This window comes from Phoca vitulina, unplaced genomic scaffold (assembly GCF_004348235.1).
Source record: "Phoca vitulina isolate PV1807 unplaced genomic scaffold, GSC_HSeal_1.0 scaffold23, whole genome shotgun sequence".
Taxonomy (NCBI): domain Eukaryota; kingdom Metazoa; phylum Chordata; class Mammalia; order Carnivora; family Phocidae; genus Phoca; species Phoca vitulina.
In genome coordinates this window covers 14,267,880-14,292,515 of record NW_022589726.1, presented here as the reverse complement: position 1 = coordinate 14,292,515, position 24,636 = coordinate 14,267,880, and the positions used below count along the sequence as shown (strand labels likewise).

Sequence of the window (24,636 nt, the reverse complement as noted above, 5' to 3'; positions counted from 1 at the left end):
AATCTCTTTTCTTGAGGAGAGTTTGTTTGGCAGTCTGTCCCTCGTTCCATACCCTCCCTTCTCCTGTTAATTACTCTTTCACTAATTAATTTTTTTCCAGTGTGTTTGACCCAGAGGGCTCCTCTGGAATCCCTTTTCCCTCAGCGTTGGAGAGGGAGGACATAAGTGTAAGGCAGAAATAATGTGATGAGGGGGAAGAGCTGGTTCTTAGGTCAAGGCCTCCGTAAAAGCAAAACCAAAAAGCTGCGTGTGTGTAGGTGTGTGTGTGGTATTCACTTCAATGTAGTGTGGTGGGGCAGGAGAGTACCAGGAAAGACAGTCTCATCCCTTTAGCACTCTTGTCTCCCTTGCTCACTCACCTTCCTCACTCATTACAATTACACACTCTGTTTTTCATACAATCCGATTGCATCCCTTACACATTCATCTGTTTTCCACTGTCCCACACCGTGCACACTTTTCGGTCTTTTGTGTAAAAGTGTTTATTGCTTGAGTCCATCTCTTGCTCACCTTCCTCACACCTCAGACCCTTGCATAGTTCTTTCTTTGCACACTCCCATCTTGCACAAGCTTCTCCCTCCCTGGTGCACCTGTGTCTTTGACCACTCACCTTCCATTCTCACCCGCTCACCACCCCTCCCCCAGACCCCCATTAACACACCTATTCTCCTACCCGTGTGTACACCCCCCTTCCTTGGCCACTCCCCTCCCTCCACCCTCCCCCGGGCTCGCACACTCGCCCCCGCCTCTGGGGACACCTGCTCGTGCGGGGCAGGGCGGGGATGCGCAGCCGCGGCCACTTCTCTTCTCCCGCTCCCCGCCCCGCCCCTCCCTCCATCCCTCACCGGCTCCCCGGCTCCCGCCCCGCCCGCCCCGCCCGCCCGCCGCTCCGGGGGGGTCTCCGCCGCCGCCGCCGCCGGAAGGAGCCGCCATTTGCCACCGCCGAGCGCACGGGCCGAGCCGAGCCGGAGCCGGGAACCTGAGCGGGACTGGGGCCAGCAGGACGGCGATGGGGGGCGGCCCCGCCGCAGGAGGACTGGGGCGCGTAACCCCCGGGGCCCGGCCCGCTCCAGACCCGGACCCGTGGGGCGCGGCACCTTGAGGTCCCCCTCCCCGCCCCCTGCCCCGGCCATGGCTGCCCGCCCCGCCGCCCCCGGGCCACCAGCCCTCTCGGCCCCGCAAGCCCCGGAACCCCGGCTGTGGTAGCAGTAAACGGCGCTCTCAGGCCCCGAAGACCCCGGCCGGGCTCGGCTCTCCAGCGCGCGCCCCCTTCCCGGCCTTGTCCTCTCCCTTCCCCCCCGCCGCCCGAGAGCCCCCCTTGCACACCGCCTCCCGCCCCCCCGGAGCCCGGACGATGCTCAAGTCTCGGCTCCGCATGTTCCTGAACGAGCTGAAGCTGCTGGTGCTGACGGGCGGGGGGCGGCCCCGGGCCGAGCCGCAGCCCCGGGGGGGCGGGGGAGGCGGCTGCGGCTGGGCGCCCTTCGCCGGCTGCTCGACCCGGGACGGCGACGGCGACGAAGAGGAGTACTACGGGTCGGAGCCGCGGGCCCGGGGCCTGGCCGGCGACAAGGAGCCGCGGGCCGGACCCCCGCCGCCGCCCGCGCCGCCGCCGCCGCCCCCGGGCGCGCTGGACGCCCTGTCGCTCAGCAGCAGCCTGGACAGCGGGCTCCGAACCCCCCAGTGCCGAATCTGCTTCCAGGGCCCGGAGCAGGTCAGGCCTGGGCACCGGGCGGGGCGGGGAGGGGTGGGGGCGCGCGCACCTGGGGCGCCCTGGCCGACCACGAACAGGGGGCGGGGCCTGAGGAGGCAGGGCGGGACCCAGGACCCAGAGTGGGTACCGGGTGCGGCTGGGGGGGCTTGGCTGGAGAGTCCGGGAGCGCACGTTTGGGGTGGAGGGGGTCAGGAGTTTCCAGGGAAAGGGTGGGGCTTTCTCCTGGGAGGGCTCCAAATCCCTCTCACCCACTAACGGGGACAGCCTTTCTGCCCCACTTCTCTCACCCCAGGGTCTCTGTAGGCTGAGGGGCCTATTCACTCGGAGGTGGGCAGAGTGCTTCTGTTCCCCCTTTGAAGGGAGGGGCCCTGCTGGCGCCCTTGCCTCTCACTCAATATTTCTCTCCATGGGGCACTTTTCTTCACTTCCCATTCCGTAACTTTCCATCTCATTCCAAAGAGTACTCTTTGTTTAAATGTTATGGACAAAGTTGTCCCGGGATAGTGCTGGGGGGTGGGGGGTGTCTGTCATGAGAAATTATTCCTTGATTAAAGGGGGACACCCTCCGTTCCCACACCCAGGATTTCTCCCCGCTTTTTGATACTTGGGACTGAGGACAATAACCCATCCCAGTCTGCACCACACGTGTGAAATACTTTACAGCGATGGAAAGGAGGAGGAAGGCATGGCTCAAAAGCTCTGACCCTCCCGTCCCTCCAGATCCTAAGGGGTAGCTTTCCATTTGGGAAGCCTTAAAGAGCACCCTCCCCAAATTTTAGGAAAGGAGGAGACCCAGTCATTCCCCCCCACCCCCACCCCATTTCTTTTTATCCTTCGTCTGTTTGGTCAGGGAAGTTTACCTTCAGCTCTTTTTTCTTTTTTGCTGTGGCTTTAGCCTCTTGCCCTATTTTGGGTGAAAGGCTTGAGGTGTTTTTTTTTGTTTTGTTTTTTGTTTTTTTTAACGTTGGGGAATGACTGATCTGGAGGGGTTTCCTTCTCGGGTTGGAGAGGAGTGGGGTCGGGTGGTGACAGCTGACGGGGACCCTCCTCACTCTTCCTCCAGGGGGAGCTCCTGAGCCCCTGCCGCTGCGACGGCTCAGTGCGCTGCACACACCAGCCCTGCCTCATCCGCTGGATCAGTGAGAGGGGCTCCTGGAGCTGTGAGCTCTGCTACTTCAAGTACCAGGTCCTGGCGATCAGCACCAAGAACCCGCTGCAGGTGAGGTGCAAGGAGAGAACTTCCAGACGGGGGCAAAGGCCTTTCAGCAGTCAGAATCAGGGACTCTCCAGGGAGCCTATTTATCTGTTTCATCTTTCCTCAAAGTTACCCCTACCCACTGTTATCACAATCTCCTGTCTGCCTGTAAATCCTTCCTTCATTTATTCACATTTATTGGGTGCCACCTGTATTCCAGGCACTGTTCTAGGCACTGAGACAGAAAAAAAAAAAAAAAAAAAGGCAGCAGCAGAAGATGATGATGATAGCAAACATGGTGTGTTTTCTATGTGTTACACTCTTGGTGTATAGTAACTCATTTAAGCTTCATAATAATCCTATTAGTTATGTGCCATTATTATCTCCATTTTAAAGATGAGGATATTGATGCTCAAAGAGATATAAAAACCTTCCCAAAGTTACTCAGCAAGTAAGTGATGGAGTTAGGATTTGGAATTCAAACCTAGATGGTCTGGTCAGAGCACTTGCCTGATCCTGCCTTCCTAAAATAAGACAAATGGTCTCAAACAATGTGAAAAGTGCTCCATACTATGTTTGATCAGGGCACAGAGGAGACAGATTGCTAATCCTGCCTGAAGGGTTTCAGGAAGGCTCTGGAGCATCTTCCTCTTCAGGGCCACTCATCACCTGGCCCTCCTTCTCTTTCTGTGACTTTTTGGAGCCCTTTCTCCCACACAGTGGCAGGCCATCTCCCTGACGGTCATCGAGAAGGTCCAGATCGCAGCCATAGTCCTGGGCTCGCTCTTCCTCGTCGCCAGCATCTCCTGGCTCATCTGGTCCTCACTCAGCCCTTCAGCCAAGTGGCAACGGCAGGATCTGCTCTTTCAGATCTGCTACGGCATGTATGGCTTCATGGATGTCGTCTGCATAGGTGAGGGCCCCTCTCTCCCCCTTACCTGCTCAGTGTCCTCCTGCAGCTCACACACTTAACTTTCCTTGCCCATTCCCTCAGCTCCACAGCCACATCTTCTACGATTGGGAGCCTCTTAGGCTATCTTGGTGCCTCTCCCTTCCCTGCTTCCTCAGGCCTTTTACAGACCCCATCTCCTCACTCTGGAGAAATACTTGCTTAAGTACCTTTGGCCTATGTCTGGGCAGCAGGTGACCCTGGATTTCTTCTCCCTTTTGCTCAGGCCTCATCGTCCACGAAGGCTCCTCCGTCTACCGCATCTTCAAGCGCTGGCAGGCAGTGAACCAGCAGTGGAAGGTCCTGAATTATGACAAGACCAAGGACATAGGAGGAGATGCAGGGGGAGGGACGGCAGGGAAGCCGGGCCCCAGGACCTCACGGACGGGCCCCCTCTCTGGGGCCACCAGCCGCCCCCCGGCTGCCCAGCGCATGCGGACGCTCTTGCCTCAGCGCTGTGGTTACACAATCCTGCACCTCCTTGGACAGCTGCGGCCACCAGACGCCCGTTCCAGTTCCCATTCTGGCCGAGAGGTTGTCATGAGGGTCACCACGGTCTGAAACTGAACTTCAGGAGCAGGGATCTTGAGTCGATGCATCGGCCAGAGATGACCTGTCATGGCTGCTGGAGGTACCACCTGGACAAGGTGTTTGGGGCACACTGCCCCCACCACTGAGGATCTCTGTGGGCAGCCTCAAGCTGGAGACATTGTCTGGCCTCTACTACCCACTGGGTAGAGACACCTGGATGACATTCCAGTCCCCACCGATAGCTCCTCACACTCATCCTGGGGCAGCCAGTGGGCAGGTGGGGAGAGCACCTTTTCTTCCCTAGAGAACCGTCCTTACCTCAGCTCCTAGGGCCTCCAGCCCCCCAGCTCCACCATGGTGACTTGGTGAAGGGGGACCAATGCCAGAAGAAAGGGGTTGTAGACCCCCCATTCCCCACCCCATGGCCACAGGGCAGCTGGCAATAAGACTAGTATACATTGACCTCCCGTTCCCTGCATGAGGGCGGGGGGACCTCCCCCTGCTCCACCCCCCATTGCATGGGGGGAGGGCATAAAGAATCATTTATATGCACGTGGAGACTCCTTTCTCATCTGGGGCTTTTCTGGAGGGTTGGGAGGTGTGGGGAGGTTTCTCTGCAGAGGTTGCAAATCCCAAATGCAGCAGTGGGTTCTGAGTTGGAGGTGTGACTCCCACTTGCTGGCGAATAATTCACAGTGGCTGCTAGGTGGCAGTGCTCAGAGGTATCTAAGGGGTGGACCTGCCACCTGCAAGTTGTATGATTTAGAAGAAAAAAAAAAATCTCTCCGCCGTGGTTTTCCTGTCTACCTCATAGGGTTGGAATGAGGATAAATGAGGGACAGGTTGAATGCCATTGCAAAGAAAATTAGTGATGGCATAATAAGATTTCTAGACTAGTTGATGGTCCATTTATTTCAAATAGTAGCTGGTTAACAAATTCCAGAATGTGTTTTTTCATCTGGAGTTGCACAGAGCCTTGGAAATTTGTGTTGAGTATCATAATAGAAATGGAAATATGAGGGGAAATGGATATTGCAAATGTGAAGGATGGTGGTTATTTGCAAAAATGAGAGCTCCTCCAACCCCCTAAACACGGGGCTGGGGAAGGATGGAGCTATCCTTCTTGCTCTGGGGATCTTGTGGGTTCTATTAGTCCTTCCCAGGTAATGTGCGTACCCAGGGAAGTGGTGTGAAATGAATTTGGACTCATTTGGAGTGAGACAGACAGAATGTCCCAATGTTATGAATCTCCAACCCCAGCTTAAGCTACTCCTATGGCAGTTCAGGGTCACAGGTCTGATCCTGTGCCCCAGCTAGTGGTATTAACTAGGAAGTATTGTGCCTGGAGGCAGCTGTGTAGAGGGCTGTTGTTTATAGAGAAAGGGTTTGGGAAGGACTGGTTAAAATGTGGGTCAACCTGAGGCCTTCACCCTTTCTTCTGAGGCCTTGGGGCTGTGTATTATATGAATGATGGTGTCTTTTAAGTGAACTATTCATCAGCAATTAAAATAATTACTTCATACATTGTTAAGTCAGATCCAGACGCCTTTCCTATTATTGGTCCTTTTCTCAGGAAGGTTCTGCTCTGCCTCCTCCCTGGGGATGTTTTGGGGGAAATGCTTCTCTACTAAAGGTCACACATACTTGCCCTGGAAATGGTCTTCCTTTGTCCTTCTCTGAAAGGTGGAGTCTTGGCTGCTGTCCATGGTGCTGGCACTCAGACTTGCCTGGGAATGTTCACATTGAAGGCAGACTCAGGTTTGAGTCCCTGGAAGTATTGAGGTGTATCACTTCTAACCTCTGAGGAGATCAAAAAGAGGGGACAGAGGCCAAGTGCTCCATTTTTTTCCAGTGGGATATCGTTTCCCTAGAGAGACAACCCTCCATATTCTCCACCTGGGAAGACAGAAGGGCCAGACTTTCCTGATTTGCTATTCACAAAATAGCTGGTGGGTGCCAGAAGGGAGACAGCAAATCAGAGTGACTACTATTACCTATCCTGGCAAATATGACCGGTGGGTATGCCACAGGTGGGGTTTCTTGTGCCAAGCCCAGACTGTCCCTCATGATGGCCCTCCATGGAAGCTTAGACATGCCAAAGAACATACACACACAAACACACCCTCTCCGATTCCACTCTGGGTCCTAAAACTGGGCCAGGCGAGACAGTATGTTTCCCTCCCTTTCAGTACCATGGGAGGTCTTGCTTGATATAGGGGTTAGGACCAGCAATCAGTATGGTCCCTTCTCCTTCCCTTTTTCCAACTTAAAGAGATTCTTGTCACAAAAGGGTGATGGGAACTGCTACCCTCCTCAAGTAGATCAGTCGTACTTGCCCAGTGAGGAATGTGGGTGTACAGAATTCTCATCACTGATTCCAGGGGAAAGAATGTGAGAGGAAGCTGGGCTTTATTCTCCTTCAAAGTTCAGATCTGCTAAAAATCAGGTCAGTTTGGTTCAGGTTAAGCTTAGTGATAGGGGAGTGGGGGTGGACACAGAATATGGTAGAGGAGTTGAGAGGTGGGGCAGTAAGGGCACACAAACCTTGGTCTCTGCACAAGGCCTCAGGCATACTGTGCCCCTCTGTACATCTTACAAAGATAGATGCCCTCGGAAGGCCCAGCGGCAGACAGCCTCTGTGGTCAGGGAGCCCTGCCTAGGGCAGGGGGCCAGGCTTGTGGAGGAGGAGGAGGCAGGGGGCAAGTCCTGACATGGGGAGGGCAATCTAGGCTAGGGAGGGGCTGTGGGAAGTGTGCTGAGAGATTGATTTGTATGGAAGATGAGTTAATCCGTATACATCACAAGGGGAGAACTGTGCCCAGACTCTGGGGGGCCAGAGAATGCTGACTCAGGGAAACAGAGGCTCCTTCTGCCCTCCCCACTTCTGCCTCAGTGCCCCAGGGCTTCCGGCCACCCCCACACTCGGCTTTCATCCCGTCTGTCTGACTTCACTTCTGTGCATGTATCCGTCTTTCTCTGAAGGAAATTACCTCGGAGCAACTTTTCCAGAGAGGGCAGATATCCTTTGGTCCTGGCAGTCCAGGTTCCAAAAGCACTTCCACCAAAGAGTCTGTTGCCTCTGGCCATCTCTGCAAATCCCTAGCTCCCCAACCCATTTTTAAAGGCTAACCCTTGGTGTTACTTTTCACCACCACCCCCTTAATCTCTTACAGGGAGCCAGACTCTGGCTCTTCCCAGTACAGACAGAACAGTGTTGGGTTTGTGATGCAAACCACTCTCCCAGGTGTCTAGACCTCCCATTGTTATGGAGGTCACTCCCAGGATCAGATAAATCAAAGTAGGGGATTTGGTGAGGGTCTTGCCTCCAGGACTTGTGGAAGAGAAGTAAGTCAAAAACCAAGGATGGAACATTTCATTCTTTTATTTCAAAACTATGAATATTAAAAAATTCCAATATATAAAAGGAAGGCTTAAGCAGGTATGAGGCCAAAAGATGTCTGCCCAGGAACTAAATGGTGGGACAAACGAACCCCTAATAGTGACCAGAGAGTCAAGGAGAGTTTTAAAACATCATAAACCAGGTGAGGGCAGACTCACCTTGCCAGGGGCAAGATGAGGAAGAAGAGTAGACAGAGTCTGGTAAGCTGCTTATCCCTTCTGCCACATGGTCCAGATTCAATTTGAGAACCCGTATGGCATCACCCAATTAGGGGATATAAAGACTGAATAAGGTCTCATTCTTCCTCTCAAAGAGCTCACATGCAAGAAGGGAAGACCAACCAGGTGCAGACCAGATGCATAATTACTGAGCTCACGTGGTGATAAGTGCTTACCCAGCAGCTCCTGAACACTGTGGAAGCCCCAAAAGGGCAGTGGTTGAATCCTTCCTCAGGCCACCCAACATTATTAAGATCTAAGCTGGCCCTTGAAGGATGCATATGATAAGACCAGGAGAAAAGCTGAGTAGGCAGAGGGACTATGGTTTTCACAGGGCCTGATGGGTCAGGCCAAGGCACATTTCACACCTTGGTCAGGGCTGCCTCAAGCAGTTTGCTAGTGTCCTTCTAACCAGTCTGGTCAAATAGACAGGTCTCAGGGGGAATACATATCTCTTGGTCTTGTGCCTAATAAATCCCTACAATGAGAGAAAGGGTGATGATGATAGCCTCCTTCCATGAGACTATCTGTCCACAAACTGTAGGTTGATGCTCCTCTCGGGTACCAGGACAGTCCGGGTCATGGGTCGGATTGGGGCAGCACCTGGCTCAGGCTTCACCTCAAAGTGGGTCAAGATCTGGAAAGGGAGGAAGAAGGCTATCACTTTGGGAGGGGTCTACAATGGTGGGTTTGATTGGTTAGGTCGATATTGAAATGACACCTGTGGTCAGTAGGGAATTTCTTAAGGGATTATGGCAGGGGGAAAAAAATAGTCCAAATACCCTTGCTCACTCTGTAGCTTAAAACAGGATTGCTGTATTTCAGAGGATTAGGTTTACCAAGTCATATATTTTGCTATGCTTGTCAGAAGAGCTCACGGCTTTAGAGGGTTAGGGTCTCTCATGTCTGGGGAAGGTATGTCGAGATCACTCACCTGAGCCAAAGCCATCTGCAGCTCAAGCTCTGCCAGGCGTCTCCCCATGCAGCTGCGCTTGCCGAAGCCAAAGGGAAGAGATGCAAATGGGTGGGGGGCTGGACCTTCCCCCAGCCATCGAGCTGGACGAAAAGAATTTGGCTCTGGGAACTGGGCAGGGTCCCTTGAAGTGGCATAATGACACAGTGTGACCAGCGTCTGATGGGGAAAGAACATAAACTTGTCAGTTTGGGCCCACGAATGCAGGGAGGGCCATGGAAAAGAGGATATATGGATTGGAGCAAAGGCGGGCTCTGGTTGGTGAGGGGGTAAATTTTCTGGGGCTACTTTTGGAATGATTTCTCCACTGCCCCGTTACATCCCGGAGAGAGGCATTCAGGCCAAAGGGAAGGTGAAGGGCTTATATGCAGTGTTTGAGAACAGGATGGGGCCCAAGATGGTGAGGGATGGCTTAACAAAAGGGGCCCATAGGCTCTACTCACATTTTTGGGGATAACATAGTCACCCACACGAACGTCTTTGTCTGGGACACGGGAATTTCCAGGTACCACAGGGTACAGTCTGGATTGCAGAACAAGAGGGAAACAGCAAGGTGAGGCTGGGGGCTGTAGCCTCCCTCTTGTCCCCAAGCCTCCTATGTCCAAACCCATTCTTGGCCAGGAGTAGGTACTATTTTCCTCTGCTCGCTCTCCCCGCTCCCATTTACCATCTGCTTCCCCAGCCCTTCCCAACATTTTCTTTAGCTTCTCCTCTCCCGTCCCCTCACCTTAGCACTTCCTTGACCACTGCCTTCAGCAGGGGCAGCTGGGATAGAGCAGCAGCTGAGGGGTGGGCATTGGAGCCAGGGCCCAGGGCAGCTGTGATCTCAGAGTGGAGTGCTTTCTGGACTTCGGGGTGCCGAGAGAGTTCATACAGAGCCCAGGAGAGTGTGTTGGATACCTGAGAGGACAGTTGAGAGCCTCAGAGGTGTTGAGAGTGGACACCCAGTAAAGGGGGGCAGAATATGAGGCAGTCTGGAGCTCAGGAGGTGTTAAGTCAAGCTGGCCGAAAGGGTCATAGTGGATCCCCTGCAGCAGCAAAGTGGCCCCTGAAACTGGAGAGGCTAAGCTCTGGAAGTGGGGCTCCCAACATGGAGAAGAACCTCACTGTGTCCACTCCAGCCAGTAGCAGCTCCGTCACATTGCCCAGGATGGACGGAGCAGGCAACTCTTCCCGGAACAGGAAGTAGGTCAGGTGTGCCCCAGATCCCATGTCCTCCTCAGGCTTTCCCTTGCTCCTCAAGGCTACCTCAGCCTCTCGCCTCTCCACGTGCTGCTGGGCTGTGTGGGGGAGAAGGTACAGGGGTGCCTCACCATCCCTGAACAGCTTTATGTTCCCCTATCCCCACTTCATTTCCGTGCCTTACCAAAGGCAAACATCTGGTCCCAGTCTCGGCAGAGGCGGCCCCAGGGTCCGGGCACGAGGCGGTGAAGCCAGCCGGGCATCGCCATGGTCAACAGCGTGGACACAAACACCGATCCCACCGCGCGGATGAAGGTCTCTGTGTCTGGGGGCACTTCGGCCTCCAGGCAGCCCAGGCGGGAACCCAGGAGCACCGCGGCTATGCCTGGGCGGGAGGGGGCGCTGTCAGGGCACCGGGAGACCAGGCGGGGGCCTCCCACGCTTGCCCCTGTCTTGGGACTCACCTTCTAGTCCAAACTTGTAAAACTCTCCTGCCACGTCCCGAACCAGGGTGGGCGGCCCAGCCCCACGTCCCCGTTGGTGCCGCAGTCGCCGCACAAGGTCATGGACCACGTCGTCCAGGGTCCCGGCATAGCGGGCGGCCGCTTGAGGCGGGAGGAGCAGCGGGGCCAGGAGGCTGCGGAGCCTCTGCCATTCTTCTCCTTCCCTGCGGGTGTGCAGAGAGGGGGCGCGTCAGGGCGGATGAGGGTGTGTGGAGGCGGCCCGACGGGGCTGGCGGCGGTGAAGATGGAGCGAGTTCGGCTGGGGTGGCCAGGAAAAGGACTGCGGCTGCTCCCTTGGGGTACAAAAACCTGCTCCTGCCTGCGCCGGCTTTCCGTCCCCCTTCCTCGTTGCTCATTTCCTGGCCCCGGGGCGGGGGGGTGGGGGGCTGGGTTCCTGGGTAACTTGAGTCACGGAATCTCACATTCCCTCTAGGTCCTGGTACCTTCGCCCCTTCCGCGGATTTCCAGGATTGCGGACTCCAAAGACAAGGAGATGGGTGGGGGACAAAGGCGGGGTTCTACCTGAGCCTAAACGAAACAGGCTGGGGTGGGAAGCCCAATTTATCAGACGGTTGGGGGAAAAGGCCAACCTCCCTCCACACCCCGAGACAGACTGTTTCCAGACCAGCCACAGGAGAGGGACGCAGCTGGGCGTTTGGGTGTTGGGGCCAGAGAGGACTCACGCGGTGAGCAGCCCGCAAGCCTGCTGGCGGTGGCGACGGTGCTCTGCCCAGGGTGAGAAGCTGCAGCGCTCGGGCCGGGGCCCCTCCTGTCGCAAGAGCTGCTCGACGAGTGTAGGGGCCGCCAGGTACACAGTGCGCACCCTCCCGAAGCTGGCCAACCACACAGGCCCGAAGCGCGAAACACCCTGCACCTGGGAGAATGGGCACAGTGGACACTGGAGACCCCAGGCCCAGGACTTCCAGCTTGGTCCGTCAAGGGTGTTGGCTGGGCTTTGCAAGAGGGAGCTTGTTTCTTCACTGGCTCCCAGCTAGTTTATAGCCCTGATGCTGCAAACCCTTCCTCCTTTTCTTTCCCCCACTTCCCATCCCTAGGAAGTTTGAGTGATGGGCAAAGCGGAGGAACTCCGCACAAAGCAGACATTCAGGACCTCTCTTAGGTCACCTGGGCTGAGCCGAGGCGAAGAAATCCCTGAAGGCTCCTCACGTGGACTATCTCAGAACGAACCCCCAGTTAACTGAAGAGGAGCGCCTGTAGCTTTAAGTCGGACGCGAGGGGAAGGTACTGTGCGTTTCTGCCTCCCGCGCACTTCTTCTGGACCTACCTGGCCCCGACTTCCGCACAGCGAGAAGGCGCTTTTTGAGGGCACTCTTCTGCTGGGTGTGGGGATGGACTCCCGCGCAGGTCGAACCACCGCCCGCAGTCCCAACTTTTCTAATTCATGGGCATCTGTTCTCACTGGCCCTCCTCCTACTTTCTGCACTAGTCTGTCCTTTCTGGTGTTGTCAAAGCCACTTTCCCCAGCATTCCATTCCCAGGAACGTCCCCTTCTACCTGCAGCTCGTGTAGCCGTGACAGACCCCCCTTGCAGAAAAGTTCAGCAAGGAAGACTGGCGTGGAGGGGCCTGGGATGTCCGCCAAGCTCCGGGGCGCTGAGTCGGAGCCTCTGGAGCCCAGTGAGGCACCTAGCTTGGGAGCACAGTGGATGCGATGGAACACTCTGGAGGCGAGCTTGAGGGTCTGGGTCATGGTCTGGGTCAGGGAACCGGCAAAGGAGAGCACTTCTCCTAGGCATCTTGCTTGCTTGCCTGAACCCCTATTTAACCTTTGGGTGAGATAGTGGCAACGCCCCCTCTGCAAGCTCCTCAGCCAATCCCCTCTCCTGAGTGGTCCAGCTGGGGATTAGCACCCAGGCACAGTAGGCGGGGCTGGGGTTCCCTGGCAGCTCTCTTGGGTCTCATGTTGCAATGACCTTCTTGGGAAGGGAGGTCTGCCTTGGTTTCCCCCTTCTGGGCTGGTGCCCTAGTCCAGCCGCCTAAAGATCTCTTCCTGGTAAAGTCTCTCTGGTGAGGTTTAGGATACGGAGGTACAGTCAGTCCCTAGTATTCCCACTTCCTCAGGGAGCCAGGCCCTCTTGGGACCATCCTCAGGAATTCCCCATCCTCAGCTCCTTCGGGAAGGGAAGAGGCACAGCTGTAGCTTTCTCTATATTCTTGGCTTATGGGGCTGCGCCTTTGCCGTAGGTAAGCAGAACTTTTTGGGACTACCACATCTTCCCCACCTTCTGTTCCTGACACTGGGCAGATGGTGGGTGAGTTAATGGGTTAAAATGGCTCCAGGAGCCTTCATCTTTGTTCCTGGGGAAGAAGGGGGTGGTCTCTTAGGTCAACACACCCTGTCCTTCCAGCCATGGGAACCTAGGGCTTCAGGAGCAGAAACAAAGGAACCTTTTGCAAATTAGAAAAGTTCAGAGATTTCTCTGGGCTCTTGGATGGTTGCAAGGGCTACATGAGTGCTCTGAATCTCCAGCTGACTCAGTCCTCTTTGTGTGTGTGGGGGGGATTTCTAGTCAGCAGCCCAGTTTTGCTTTTAGCCTCAGAATCTTGCACAGTTTAGTTCTCTGCTCCTCACTCCCCCACCCTGCCCCCACTGGGCTCTGTGCCAGTCAGTTAGCTCTGAAGTTCTGGAATCGAAGGTCAACATGAAAAAGGAGAGGGTCTCCACCACCCGGACCCAGGAATCTCCAGAGACAGTAACAATAAAGACAGCAGATTCCTCAGGTCAAGTCTCAGGCAGGGAGAGGATGGGGGATGGGAGAAGGCACGTGATACATGCTCTAGCCGTTCCTGAGAAAGAGCAGCACAGGCATGTGCACACGTATACACGTTATCCCCAGGACTGCAAAGTAAACACAAGTGGACAGGCGATTTGAGTCTAGCAAGCAGTTTAGATGGAGAGTGGAGAATTGCATTCCTCACTCCAGCTGAGAAGGAGATCCCAGAAGGAGAAGGAAGTGCTAAGGAAGAGCAAGACCCCACACCCTTCCAAACATCCCTTCTGGTCCAAGATCTTTTGACCTTCCCAGTTAGCTTCTTTTGCTTTCTGTTGGTGGTAGACAGGCAAGAAGATGAGAGGTCAGTTGTGAGTTCCAGGCTTCTGGCCTGGGCAGTTCTCCAACTTCTTTGAAAGACTGTCGCCTCTCGGCCCTAGCAGTCTCAGCTGGGAAGGTCCTGGGGTCAAGCTAAGGCAAGGCAGGCCGTCAGTGGCCCAGGGGGGTGGGATTGGGGGTCACTGCCTGGAGGGTGGGATCCTGTATTCTTCGGAAGATGGCTGGGAAATTCTTGCCTCCGTTGCGTAAGACTTTCTTGCCCTCCTCGGTTGAGGTGCCCAGATGTCCCACAATGGGGTCTTCACTCTGAGAAAAGGAAGGGTCCGATAAGTCCTTGCCCACCTTTCAGACGGCCCCTGGCCCTGAGACTCCCATCCCATCCTCCTGGCACTGAGCTGGGTTCAAAGAATACAGAACCACTCTGGAAAAGGCCTGCATCTTCACAACTCCCCTCAGGCCCCCTACTTACCAGTTCCTCCAGGGGCACACGCTCAAACAGGGGGTGCCTTTCAAAATGGGTGCACATCCAGTCATGTAGCTCCAGCACATCAGTTATGGTGTATACCAGCCCCTGCAGAGGCAAAATCACCCGAGACGGGGGGCTGCATGCAGTTGAGCAGGGGGATGATGGGAGTGGTGGTGTGAGTCCTAAATGCACGCCCACTGAATTCTTAGTGGAAGGTCTCCGAATGGGCCACTCACCCCTCCCTCTCACTCCCGACTCACCCCAACTCTAAGCACGTAGGCATATTCTGCCAGCAGCGTGGGACTGATGATTCGCCACTTGTGCTTCGTCCGCTTGAAATGTGGGTCAGGGAAGAGGAAGAACATCTTTGTCAGCTGTGAGACAGACATGCATCGACAGGGTTGAGAGCCCGGCTTCAGTGCCCCACGTGCCTACCAGCCTAACCCACCGGGGCCCCTCCCCACCTGGCCCTTGCGGAAGAAGTTAGGAAGGTGTTTCATGGCATTGCTACGGAGACAGGCGATGTTCTGGAAGCCACCTCCAGGAGCTGCTCGAAGGGCCCGAATCCGGTCTTGTACATAGTCTGAGACTTTCACCCGGATCTCCAGACCCAGAATCAGTGTGTCTGGGAACAACGGTGACAGTTCCACTGGACACAGAAACAGGAATGGAATCGTCAACCTCATACTTGCAGGAAGTGCAAAGGGGTCAAGAAAGGAAAGGAAGTGTCACTGTGCAACTCCCAAAATCAGGAATGGCAAATGTGGACGGAGAGATACCTAGATGGCTGGTTCTATGCTGGAGAAGGGGGTTAAGCTCAGGGTTAGGCTTAGATCCAAAGACTGTCACCTGGACTGGAAGTGGGAGGGCCTGCAGATACACGTATATTTGTAAGTGCTTCCGAGTTTTCAGTGTTTTCACACATCGTCTCAGTTAATCCTCCTAACGCTCTGTGGTAAATCGAGAAGATGAGGATACTGAGGTCAGAAACGGCCAAGGTCACAGAGCTAAGAAGAGGCAGAACTGGAACTTGAACCGAGCTTTTCTGCCCCCAACTACCATGTTTTTCCTCTCTCTGTCATGCTGTTACCTCTATGGGAAGATCTAAAAATAGAGAAGTGGCCTGGCACGCAGGGCTGGGACAATACAGACAATACAAGAGGAACTTGAAAACATGAGAGTAGAGCAGAAACAATGAGTTTTGGTGAAGGAGGGGGGAGGAGAGGGAGAGTGGTGGAATCCCTCAGAAAGACAGTTCAGGATCACTGGCTACAGTGACTAATCTCTGACGCTTGTGCTGACCAGCTCACTGACCCGGTACCTTGCAGGTGAAATGCCTCAAGTAGAGACTGAGGCCAGGGCTGGGGCGAGACAAGGCAACCCAAGTTCTAAGAGGCATTTGAGACAACACCCTCCCTTCTCCAGGACAAAGGCCACAGACCCAGAGTACAGAGAAAGTGGAGGCTCTCCACACTGATGTCACAGCACTGGTGTCTGGTCCGAAGGGGAAAGGCCAACTATGGCCCCCAGCAAACCTGCTGAGGTAGCAGAACCTAGGCATTGCCTCTCTGTGCCCTAGAGGAAAGGCCAGAGTGTTACCTAACAGGCCACCATAGCCACAGCCTATGTCTGCAAACTCCACTTGGGCCTGAGCTCTCTTTTCTTTCTTATCCTTTGGGTCATCGTGGCTCTTATTTTGAGTCAGTGGAGCGAAGAACTCTGGGTATAGCTCAGACCAGTCCATCTCTTCAGGCTTCACAGGGCTATTGGAGAGAAGACATGAGGGACATGAGAAGGTTGGTCAAGCCATTGTGGAAGTGGTACTACGTGTGAGTGGGCGGATGGGTAAGGGTGGGAGGTAAATGGGAAGAGCGATTCTCAAAAATTCTGTAACAGTGGGCCCTGTGGTCTCTAGGAGACACAGTGGAAACCACCCTTAACCCCCAGTGTGAATCACAGGCCCATCATGAGGCTCATGATTGCTGACCTGCCCATCTCCACTTCTAGGAGTAGATGTGACTCTGGTCAGGCAGCTCTCCTTTCTGGGTCACAAGTTCCCTTCCCCCAGAGATTGGCTGCCTCTGTTTATGTGCTCTGTGGGAAGAGGATGGACTAAGGCGTGGGCGGGATTTGTGTGTATGTTTGTCTTTTTATTAAATCCGATCAACGAAACCGAAAGGTGGAAACGACATTCTGCCCGCAACACTCCAGTCTAGGTTACTCTCCCTTCCCGGACTTGCACCGCTACCGAGACTTCGGGCAGAACGCCACGCCCCCTCCCAACCCTCCAACTCCGCCCTCCCCTAAATCTCTCCGACCCACCTCTAAAGCTGACGTCACCCAGCCGATCCTCCCCGGTCCTTCTGAGACCCTGCAGACCGTCCAGAACAACAGCCCTTTCGGACTGCTGCGAACGTTCTGCCCTCCTTTGCCTCCCCCTGCTCCCGTCCCCCCCTGCCCTGCTCACTCACTAGCGCAGCGTGTGGTCAGCCATGGGGTTGGAGTGAGCACGTTGCCGATAGTAGCGCTTCTGGGGCTGCGGGGCCTCAGCTCCTGCCGCGTCCCCAGTCTCGGCTCCCGCCATGATCCCCAGTCCCCGGTTTCTCTACTGAACCCACGTGGAGACCAAGGCCCGAGGCGCACGATAATGACGCAATCAGGCGCGTTGAGAGCAGATCCCGCCTCTTAAAGACCTAAGAGTGTACTCCGCGGACCTGGGCGGGGAGGGTGGGCGGCAGCCTGAGCCGTAGGGGGCCTTCGCGACGCGGGTCTCCAGCTGGACTGGCAAGGCCAGACCCGGCACCCTACCTCTTTCGTTAGCCCGCTTCTCCTTGGTCTGGGATACTATCCTAGTTGCAGGTACCTCTGCACCCCGCAGGTGAGAGGAGTCCCAGGACCCCGCTTCCTACAGAAAAATCCTCACTCCCCCCCCCCTTCCCCGGTCTCAGACCTGTCGGCCCTGTCTGCCCCGCGTGGTCCGACGTGAGCGCCGTCGGTGTGCGCTGGGGACCGGAGCGGGAGGGGCAGCTCCTCATCCCACCTCCAGGAAGTCAAACTGAAGGGAGGAGGGCAAACTCGGAGAGGCGGGGCTCGGTGCCACGGAGAAGCCGGGACGACCCGCGGCCCCCCACCCCCACCCCCACCCGGTCCCAGATTCGGGATACCAGCGCTAGCCGCGGGGTCCGCGCGCGCTCTCAGCCAGATGGCGGACCCCTGCCCAGATCGTGAATCAGAGCCCGAATCCGTGTTCCCGCGGGAAGTCGGCCTCTTCGCGGACTCTTACTCGGAGAAGAGCCGGTTCTGTTTCTGTGGGCACGTGCTGAGCATCACACAGAACTTCGGGTCCCGCCTTGGGGTGGCGGCGCGCGTGTGGGACGCGGTGAGGAGTGGGCGGCTCTGGGCGAGAGTCCCCGGGAGGTCCGGACCCTGGACTCTCCCTCTTCCATATGGAAACATCCCCGCGACAGTCTTTTTCTCTCTCTTCTCTCTTTTTCCCCCGTAGGCTCTGAGCCTGTGCAACTATTTTGAAAGTCAAAATGTGGATTTCCGAGACAAGAAAGTGATCGAACTAGGCGCAGGGACGGGCATCGTGGGGATCTTGGCCGCGCTGCAGGGTGCGTGAGCTTTGTGGCGGGAGTGGGGGGGTGGTGGCGCTGGGTGGTGGAGAAATTGTCACTCCCTGGATTCTTGGGAGCGGGGAGTGATTTGCGACCAGACCAGTCTCTTTTTAACAAAGTGTGTGTGTGTGTGTGTGCCTCTTTTTGTGTGCCAGAGAAAATACCCAGGGTGGTTGATTTGGGGGCAGGAAATAAAAAGCGGGCAGGCCTTAGTAGGAGTTTTTTCTACCCTTTTGCTCTTTGTGATTTCATGAATAATGCTGTCACTTAAAACCACCTTTGCTTTCGACATGGTATTTTGTCAAAATGCATCCCCTTTGGGGGCATTCTGTAGGGGGAGCAATCTGCATGTATTAAACCTGAGGAATGCTTTATAACTTTATTATGAATAGATATTAGATTTTTAAGGTTTTGACTGCTTGGGAGAAATAAGGGTGAATTCTTGAGGGTTGTTTTTTGTGGGGCAAGTAGGGTAGGAATTAGGCACTGCAGACTTGGGAAAGGAAAAAGTAAGGAAAATTTTGCTTCACTTTTGTCAAGGATCCAAAACTACAAAGGAAACAGTTCCTCAATTTATAATCTAATGGGCAGGCACAACCTCACATCCAAAACATTCATTTAAAACACTTATGATGTCATCTCCCTAGTAATGCCAATGTCTTTGTTCTTGGGAACACAACTAGGTCACATTCAGGGAAGTCTTCCCAGAGGCAGGCATTCATTCTTGTATTCATTCAGTCAATATCTATTTGGAGTCATCTGTCATGCCAGGTATTGGGATACAACAGTGAGTGAGACAGCGCTCCTGTTCCCGAGGAGCTTATGGTCTAGTGGGGAAGGTGGGGGAATTATGCCTGTGTATGCACAGGGCAAGTGGACATGCTCTGGCTATGTCTCCCTTGACTCCCTGAGACTTCAGAGAGAAGCACTGTCAGATGAGAAGGTGAACAGTGCAAACATAGCACGCTCACAAAGAACCAAGAGAGTGTTAAAAGCAATTTTCCACGAAGGAAGAGCAGAGGAGAGGTGTGCAGTTATGCTAAAATGGGAGAAAAGTATGTAATATGGATGGGAACACGTATGTCCATTTGCTCAAAGACTGGCTTCTCCTCCTTTGCCCCCTATCCAGCTGCCAAGTAAGAAATCTGGCTGTCATCTTGTCCCTTGCCCTCTCCCGCTCACATCCCGGCAGTCAGTCAAATCTGTGGGTCATAGGTCCTTAATATTTCCCCAATTGTCTGCTCCTCTTCCTACCATCTCCAGTTCAGGCCACTGTTGTTTCTTCCGTGGGTTTTCACAAGTCTTCGAGCTTTCCCATGGGAAGGTGAGCATGCTGGAACTAGATCTTGTGTTCTTCCTGCATGCAGGCTGTTTCTCCTTCAGGCTTCCCCATCTCAGTGAATCAAACCATCATCCACCCAGTGGGAAACCTAGATATCACCTTTGACATGCCCCTTTTTCTCACCCCCATAGCCATTACTTGAGTCCTACTGATTTTATCTTCTAAAAATCTCTCGAATCTCACGTTTCTCCATCAACACTGATGGCTCCCCAGTCCATGCCACCACGGTCACTTGCCTGCACTGCTGCATTTAGGCCAACTTGTCTTCCTGCTTTACTCCTTGCCCCCACCTAGACCTCTGCCCACTCTACCCTGCAGAGTGATCTTTTCAAGATGCAGCTGTAATCATCTCTCACTCCCATCTTTCAATGACTTCTTGTTCTTTCAAGACCAAACCAATACCTTTAGCATGGCCTCCAAGGTCCTGCCTCTCTCTCTGGCTTCTTTCTGTGCCTCTCCCTCCTTTCTTGTGCTCCTCGTGCTGTCTGTTACCCGTCTGTCAGGGCCTCAATCTGTCTTGATGTTCCCATCTGTGGAGCCTTCATACAGACTGTACTCTATGCCTGGAATCCTTGGACCACCTGGTTAATTCATATGCATCCTTCAGTGCTCAGCTCAAACATCACTTCCAAGGGAAGGCCTCTTTGATATCCCCACCTCCAGGTTAGTTTAGGCCCTCCTAGTATATATACAACCATGCTGACCGGTTTCATTTTGAATTTGTCGTTACTAACCTTAGGCAAGTCCTTAACTGCTGCCCAGCTAGTCTATTACACTTCCCTTGTCCACATATTCTTCCGCTCTCCCAAACATCTGTTTCTTACCTTCTTGCCCTTCGAACCTCTACATGCCTCCTCCCCTGTCTTCACCCTCAGCTGATGACTTTGTTGCCCATCTCTTCTGATTGCTTCTGTTTTCTTATAGAACATGTTCACATGTTCCTATCACAATGTCTACTCACCTAACTGCCTGTGTCTATTTTAAGTGTTGCCTTCTCTCCTGTTACCATGGATAAACACTCTGTGCTCCTAGCTAAGGTCAAGCCCTTCATTTGTCACAAGACCCTGAACCTTCTCATCTACTCAAAGACATTGTTCCAGCAAACCTCCTCCCCATCCCCAGTCCCTCCTGTGTTATCAGTTTTTTCTTTTCTCTGGAACATTCTGAATAGATACATATACCCCTATATACATCTATAAATATGCTATATTTTCTCTTAGAAAAAACTGTTGGCCTACATATTCTTTCAGTTACCACCCCATTTCTCTGTTCTGCTTTACACCAAAACTCAAAAAAGTTAATCCCCTTTGTCTGTAGTACCTGTCTTACTCTTCTTTCCTCAGTCCATTCCACATTCCCGCCCCCAGTCGCAGCAGTCAAGGTGGTGAGCTTCATTTCCAACTCCATGTTGGTAAGTACAGGAGTCGGTGATGAGCCCACTTGACTTGACTTTGCAGCATTTGACTCTCCCTCCTCCTTGACATGCTTCCTTTCATTTCCAGGGTACCACACTTCTGCTTTCTGCCCACCTCACTGGCACTCTTTTCCAGTCTCCTTTGTTGGTTCCTTTTCCTCTTGACAACTGTAAGTTTGAGTGCCCCAGAGCTCAGGAGTAGTCCTTTGACCCTTCCCTTTTCTGTCTACACTCCCCAGCAATCCCATCACCTCGTGGCTTTAAATGCCCTTTCTGTGCTCATGACCCTATAACTCCCATTTCCATCTCCAGATTTGTTTGTGGAACGTCCTACCTACCCGATATCTTCATGTGATTGTCTGATGGGCATCTCACTTAGACAGAAACTCATGATCTTCCTGTCCAGTCCTGCTCCTCCTACAGCCTTCTCCGCCGAGTAAATAGCATTTCAGTCTTCTAGTTAGTCGGGTCAAACATCCTCTCTCTCTAGTATTGTGTGTCCAGTCTCTCAGCAAATCCTGTTGAGTGTACCTTCAGAATCATTCAGGAGCTGAGCACTTCTTAGATGTGGCTAATGCCCTGGTTCAAATGAGCATCACGTCTCACCTGGGTTACTGTAGCTGCCTCCTAACTGGTCTCTTTGCTTTTGACCTTGCCCCTCTGCTGTCCTTTCTCATCACAGCAGTCAGAGTGATCCTTTTATTCATTTGTTTATTTCAAAGATTTTTATTTGTTTGTTTATTTATTTTAGAGAGTGGGGGGAGGGGCAGAGGGAGAGGGAGAGAGAGCATCTCCAGCAGCCTCTGCTCCAGCCACTGGTCTTCCTGCTTTTTCTCAGACCTGCTGACACTCTCCTGCCTCAAGGTCTTTGCACTTGTTAGTCCCTTATTTGGTACATTTAGCCTGAGAGGTCCACATGGTTTGCTCCATCATTTCCTTCAGGTCTTTGCCCAAACATAATCTGTTGAGTGAGGCTTTTCCTAACCACTCAGTTTAAAATTACATTCCCTGCCCCATCTCTGAAGCAAAATTCTTACCCCCTTCTCTGCTTAATGCTTCACCGTAGCATCTGATGTACAGTGTCTTTTCTTTGATTTGTTTTGTTTGTTGCCCATTTTTTGCCACTAGACTGTAATCCCTATGAGGGGAGGGATTCTTATCTGAGTGGTTCACTGCTATATTCTCAGCACCTGGCATAGAGACACATAATAAATATTAATGAATGAATGAATTCTTAATACTTCCTGTGTCTGTAACAGTCGTCATGATCATGATTAGTTTTGCAGTACCTAGTGTGTCTACCTTTCTAATAAAACTCAAGGAAGGCTGAGGTTTTATCTTGCTCACCACTGTGCTGCCAGAACTTAGTAGGGGCTCAATACATATATTTCTTGCATCAATGGAGCTTTCTGAGGTGCTAATCTGATTATCTTCACTCTCTGCTTCTACCTATAAAACATACCACCCTCAGGATCAAGCCTGAGTCTCTTCAGCATGTCATCATTATCCTCAGGTCTTGATACTTTTCTCCTTCCTTCCACATCCCCTAAGGTTCAGCCTTTCTTGAATATGCATTGCTCTCGCCCCCAGGCCTTTGTACTTTTTGTTATCTGCTTGGAAAGCTCCACCTAACTAACTCCTACTTGTCCTTTAAGGCTCGCTGAGGCCATATCTTCTGGGAAGCTTTCCAGACCCATGAAGTTGGGTTTGGGTAAGTAGGGGCTGGATACATACATAGTCTGTCTCCAGCTTAGTCCTGCCCAGGCTTCTGCTGACATCTGACAGTTGTGTGTTGGGCAGAGAGGTTGAAGATCAGCTCCAAGACAACGTTGATGTTGTAGAACGTAGAGTAACTAGTAATGAGCATGGCAGGGGGTGAGATGGAGGTTAGGGTAACTAAAAGCCAAAGTGCACACTCCCGGGCTGTCAAAACACCGTCCTCTAGGCCCTGTGGTCTCTGGACCTTCTGGGTAGGAGCCGAGACTCCTTGGTTGGTCGGTCTGACTTGCATTTCTCCTCCTTCCTCTCTCTCAGGGGGGGATGTTACCATCACTGACCTGCCCCTGGCCCTAGAGCAGATCCAGGGCAACGTCCAGGCCAATGTGCCAGCTGGAGGCCAGGCCCAGGTCCGCGCCTTGTCCTGGGGGATTGACCAGCATGTCTTCCCTGGAGACTATGACCTGGTGCTGGGGGCTGATATCGTGTACCTGGAGCCCACCTTCCCACTGCTGCTGGGCACTCTCCAACACCTATGCGGGCCCCATGGCACCATCTATCTGGCCTCCAAGATGAGAGAGGAGCACGGGACAGAGAGCTTCTTTCAGCACCTCCTGCCCCAGCATTTCCAACTGGAGCTGGCCCAGCGGGATGAGGATGAGAATGTCAACATCTATAGGGCCAGGCACAGGGAACCAAGACCTGCTTGACATCACCCTTCTGCTCCTCTGAACCCCTTGTCCTAAGAAAGGAACTGCTGTATCTCCAAAGCCATAAACACGGGGAAGAAAAGTCTGGGTTTCCCTTGCCTCTCTCTTTCCTCCTTCCCTCTTTGTTGCCCCAGATACTCTTGGGCTGATGCAGGGAGGTGCCTACTTGCTAGGAATCTTAGAGCCCTAATAGCACTGGGTTAGAGCACAAAGGAAGTTCCCAGTTCCCATTCTCAGAGGACGAAACGAGGAAGGTATCCAGGATCTTTAGGGGTTGGGGAGGCAAATGGGAGGTGAGATCAGTGGCTGCAGAGAGACTGTTCCTGAACCCTTCTAGTCCTGCTGTTGTTTTTTTTATACAGAATGGACTTTTTTTTTCCTGCCAGATTCGAATGGAATTTTTTTTTAAAGGGAAAGAAGATCATCTCTGCATCCAATGAACTCATGCTTTTGCTGGGGGGCTAGGAAGGAAGAAACCTCAGACTACACACTTCTTGCTTCTGGAGACAGAGTCTGGTGGGACCATGGCTCTAACTGGGTCAAGTCCTGCCTGCCCTGATGCTGGGGATAGGCAGCAGAGCTGTCCTTTGGACTACAGCTTCTTCATCCTTTTTGGAGCTGGAACCGTGATCACTAAGTACTAGGTTCTTCTCATCTTTGAGTTTTCCTTAGGTTTCCAAGCCCTGTCCTTCCTTGCTAATGTGTTTTGTCTTCACCTCTTTTCTCTTCCCACTGCGCTACCTCTGCTTGGGGCTCTCTTTTACTCCTTGGGCCACATATCACCTCCCCTGGACTCCTGGCCTCCATTCTCTCCCTTTCAAGCCACTTATCAAACTCTTTTTGATCTTCCCAAATCAGCTCTGATGAGCTTCTGATGCCTACAGCAAGAGTAAGCTCCTTGGCTTGGTACTCAGTCTATCCTGTGTGATCCCAAATTACCCTTCTATTTCATTTTCAACTGGTTTCCTACATGTATTGCAACCTCTGGACAAATTCCAAATGTCTACTCTTTGTTCCCTATTTCCACACCCAAATTCCTTGTTTTCTTCATTCTTTTTGGTGATTCCCTGCCTGGAAGGGCTATTTCTACCTGTCAAAATCTTTATTACTTTTCGCCTCTTTCCTGAAAAAAGCTTTTACAGAGCCTCCTGTTTGGTTGTGATTTCTTTCTCCCTGGAGACCCTTTCACTATTTGTTCATCTTATGGGACTTACCTTGTCTTGCGTGGTCACTTGTCTGTTCCCTATTTTCTCACCATTAGATTACCTTGGACGGTAGGGTGTGGTTTACTCTTCTCTAATTCCCTGGAGCCTAGTACAGTTCCTGGCATACAGTAGATGTTCAGTAAATACTTTGCTCATTCAACAAATATTTACAGGGTTTGTTGAAAGGACTCCACCCCTACTTCCCCAGGTGCCCTTGGCCAATTTTCTGACCCCCCCGCCCCACCTCACAAGTTTGTCATGAGTCCTAAATGGATGACTATGAAAGATGAACGGAAATAAAGAAACATAAAATGTTTGCACATGTCTCGAATTGTTATTTTGCGACAACTCTGTCTCATGGTTTCTGTAATTTTACCTACGGCGGGGGGTGGGGTGGGGTGGGGTGGGGTGGAGGGGTAATTCCCTTGTGAAAT

The 24,636-nt window shown here is 53.1% G+C and overlaps 4 protein-coding genes across 6 annotated transcripts; 2 read left to right on the top strand and 2 right to left on the bottom strand.

The window, feature by feature from the left end:
- Positions 1 to 1,155: 1,155 nt before the first annotated feature.
- On the top strand, positions 1,156 to 4,938 carry MARCHF9 (membrane associated ring-CH-type finger 9). The gene is made up of 4 exons (XM_032420595.1): positions 1,156 to 1,711; positions 2,775 to 2,930; positions 3,627 to 3,819; positions 4,082 to 4,938. Exons 1-4 carry the CDS (start codon positions 1,355 to 1,357, stop codon positions 4,414 to 4,416), a joined length of 1,041 nt encoding a protein of 346 aa, XP_032276486.1. The 5' UTR covers positions 1,156 to 1,354; the 3' UTR covers positions 4,417 to 4,938.
- A 3,589-nt stretch (positions 4,939 to 8,527) lies between these two features.
- LOC116642584 (25-hydroxyvitamin D-1 alpha hydroxylase, mitochondrial) lies at positions 8,528 to 12,372 on the bottom strand. The gene is made up of 9 exons (XM_032421074.1): positions 12,178 to 12,372; positions 11,346 to 11,536; positions 10,624 to 10,826; positions 10,344 to 10,544; positions 10,085 to 10,257; positions 9,705 to 9,877; positions 9,421 to 9,499; positions 8,939 to 9,136; positions 8,528 to 8,641 (listed from the first exon to the last, which is right to left on the bottom strand). The coding sequence occupies exons 1-9, from the start codon at positions 12,370 to 12,372 to the stop codon at positions 8,528 to 8,530; spliced, it is 1,527 nt and encodes a 508-aa protein (XP_032276965.1).
- A 51-nt stretch (positions 12,373 to 12,423) lies between these two features.
- METTL1 (methyltransferase like 1) lies at positions 12,424 to 17,140 on the bottom strand. 3 transcript variants are annotated; one of them, XM_032421047.1, is made up of 7 exons: positions 16,670 to 16,758; positions 16,186 to 16,292; positions 15,798 to 15,961; positions 14,663 to 14,847; positions 14,459 to 14,572; positions 14,202 to 14,303; positions 12,424 to 14,038 (listed from the first exon to the last, which is right to left on the bottom strand). In XM_032421047.1, the coding sequence occupies exons 2-7, from the start codon at positions 16,191 to 16,193 to the stop codon at positions 13,883 to 13,885; spliced, it is 729 nt and encodes a 242-aa protein (XP_032276938.1). In that variant the 5' UTR covers positions 16,194 to 16,292; positions 16,670 to 16,758; the 3' UTR covers positions 12,424 to 13,882. The 3 variants fall into 3 exon arrangements, with proteins under 3 accessions (XP_032276938.1, XP_032276937.1, XP_032276936.1); XM_032421046.1 differs by lacking the exon at positions 16,186 to 16,292 and having other exon boundaries at positions 14,459 to 14,530; positions 16,670 to 17,140; XM_032421045.1 differs by lacking the exon at positions 16,186 to 16,292 and having other exon boundaries at positions 16,670 to 17,139.
- A 244-nt stretch (positions 17,141 to 17,384) lies between these two features.
- Positions 17,385 to 24,445, top strand: EEF1AKMT3 (EEF1A lysine methyltransferase 3). Its single transcript, XM_032421048.1, has 3 exons — positions 17,385 to 17,577; positions 17,701 to 17,812; positions 22,606 to 24,445. The coding sequence occupies exons 1-3, from the start codon at positions 17,401 to 17,403 to the stop codon at positions 22,995 to 22,997; spliced, it is 681 nt and encodes a 226-aa protein (XP_032276939.1). The 5' UTR covers positions 17,385 to 17,400; the 3' UTR covers positions 22,998 to 24,445.
- Positions 24,446 to 24,636: the final 191 nt, after the last annotated feature.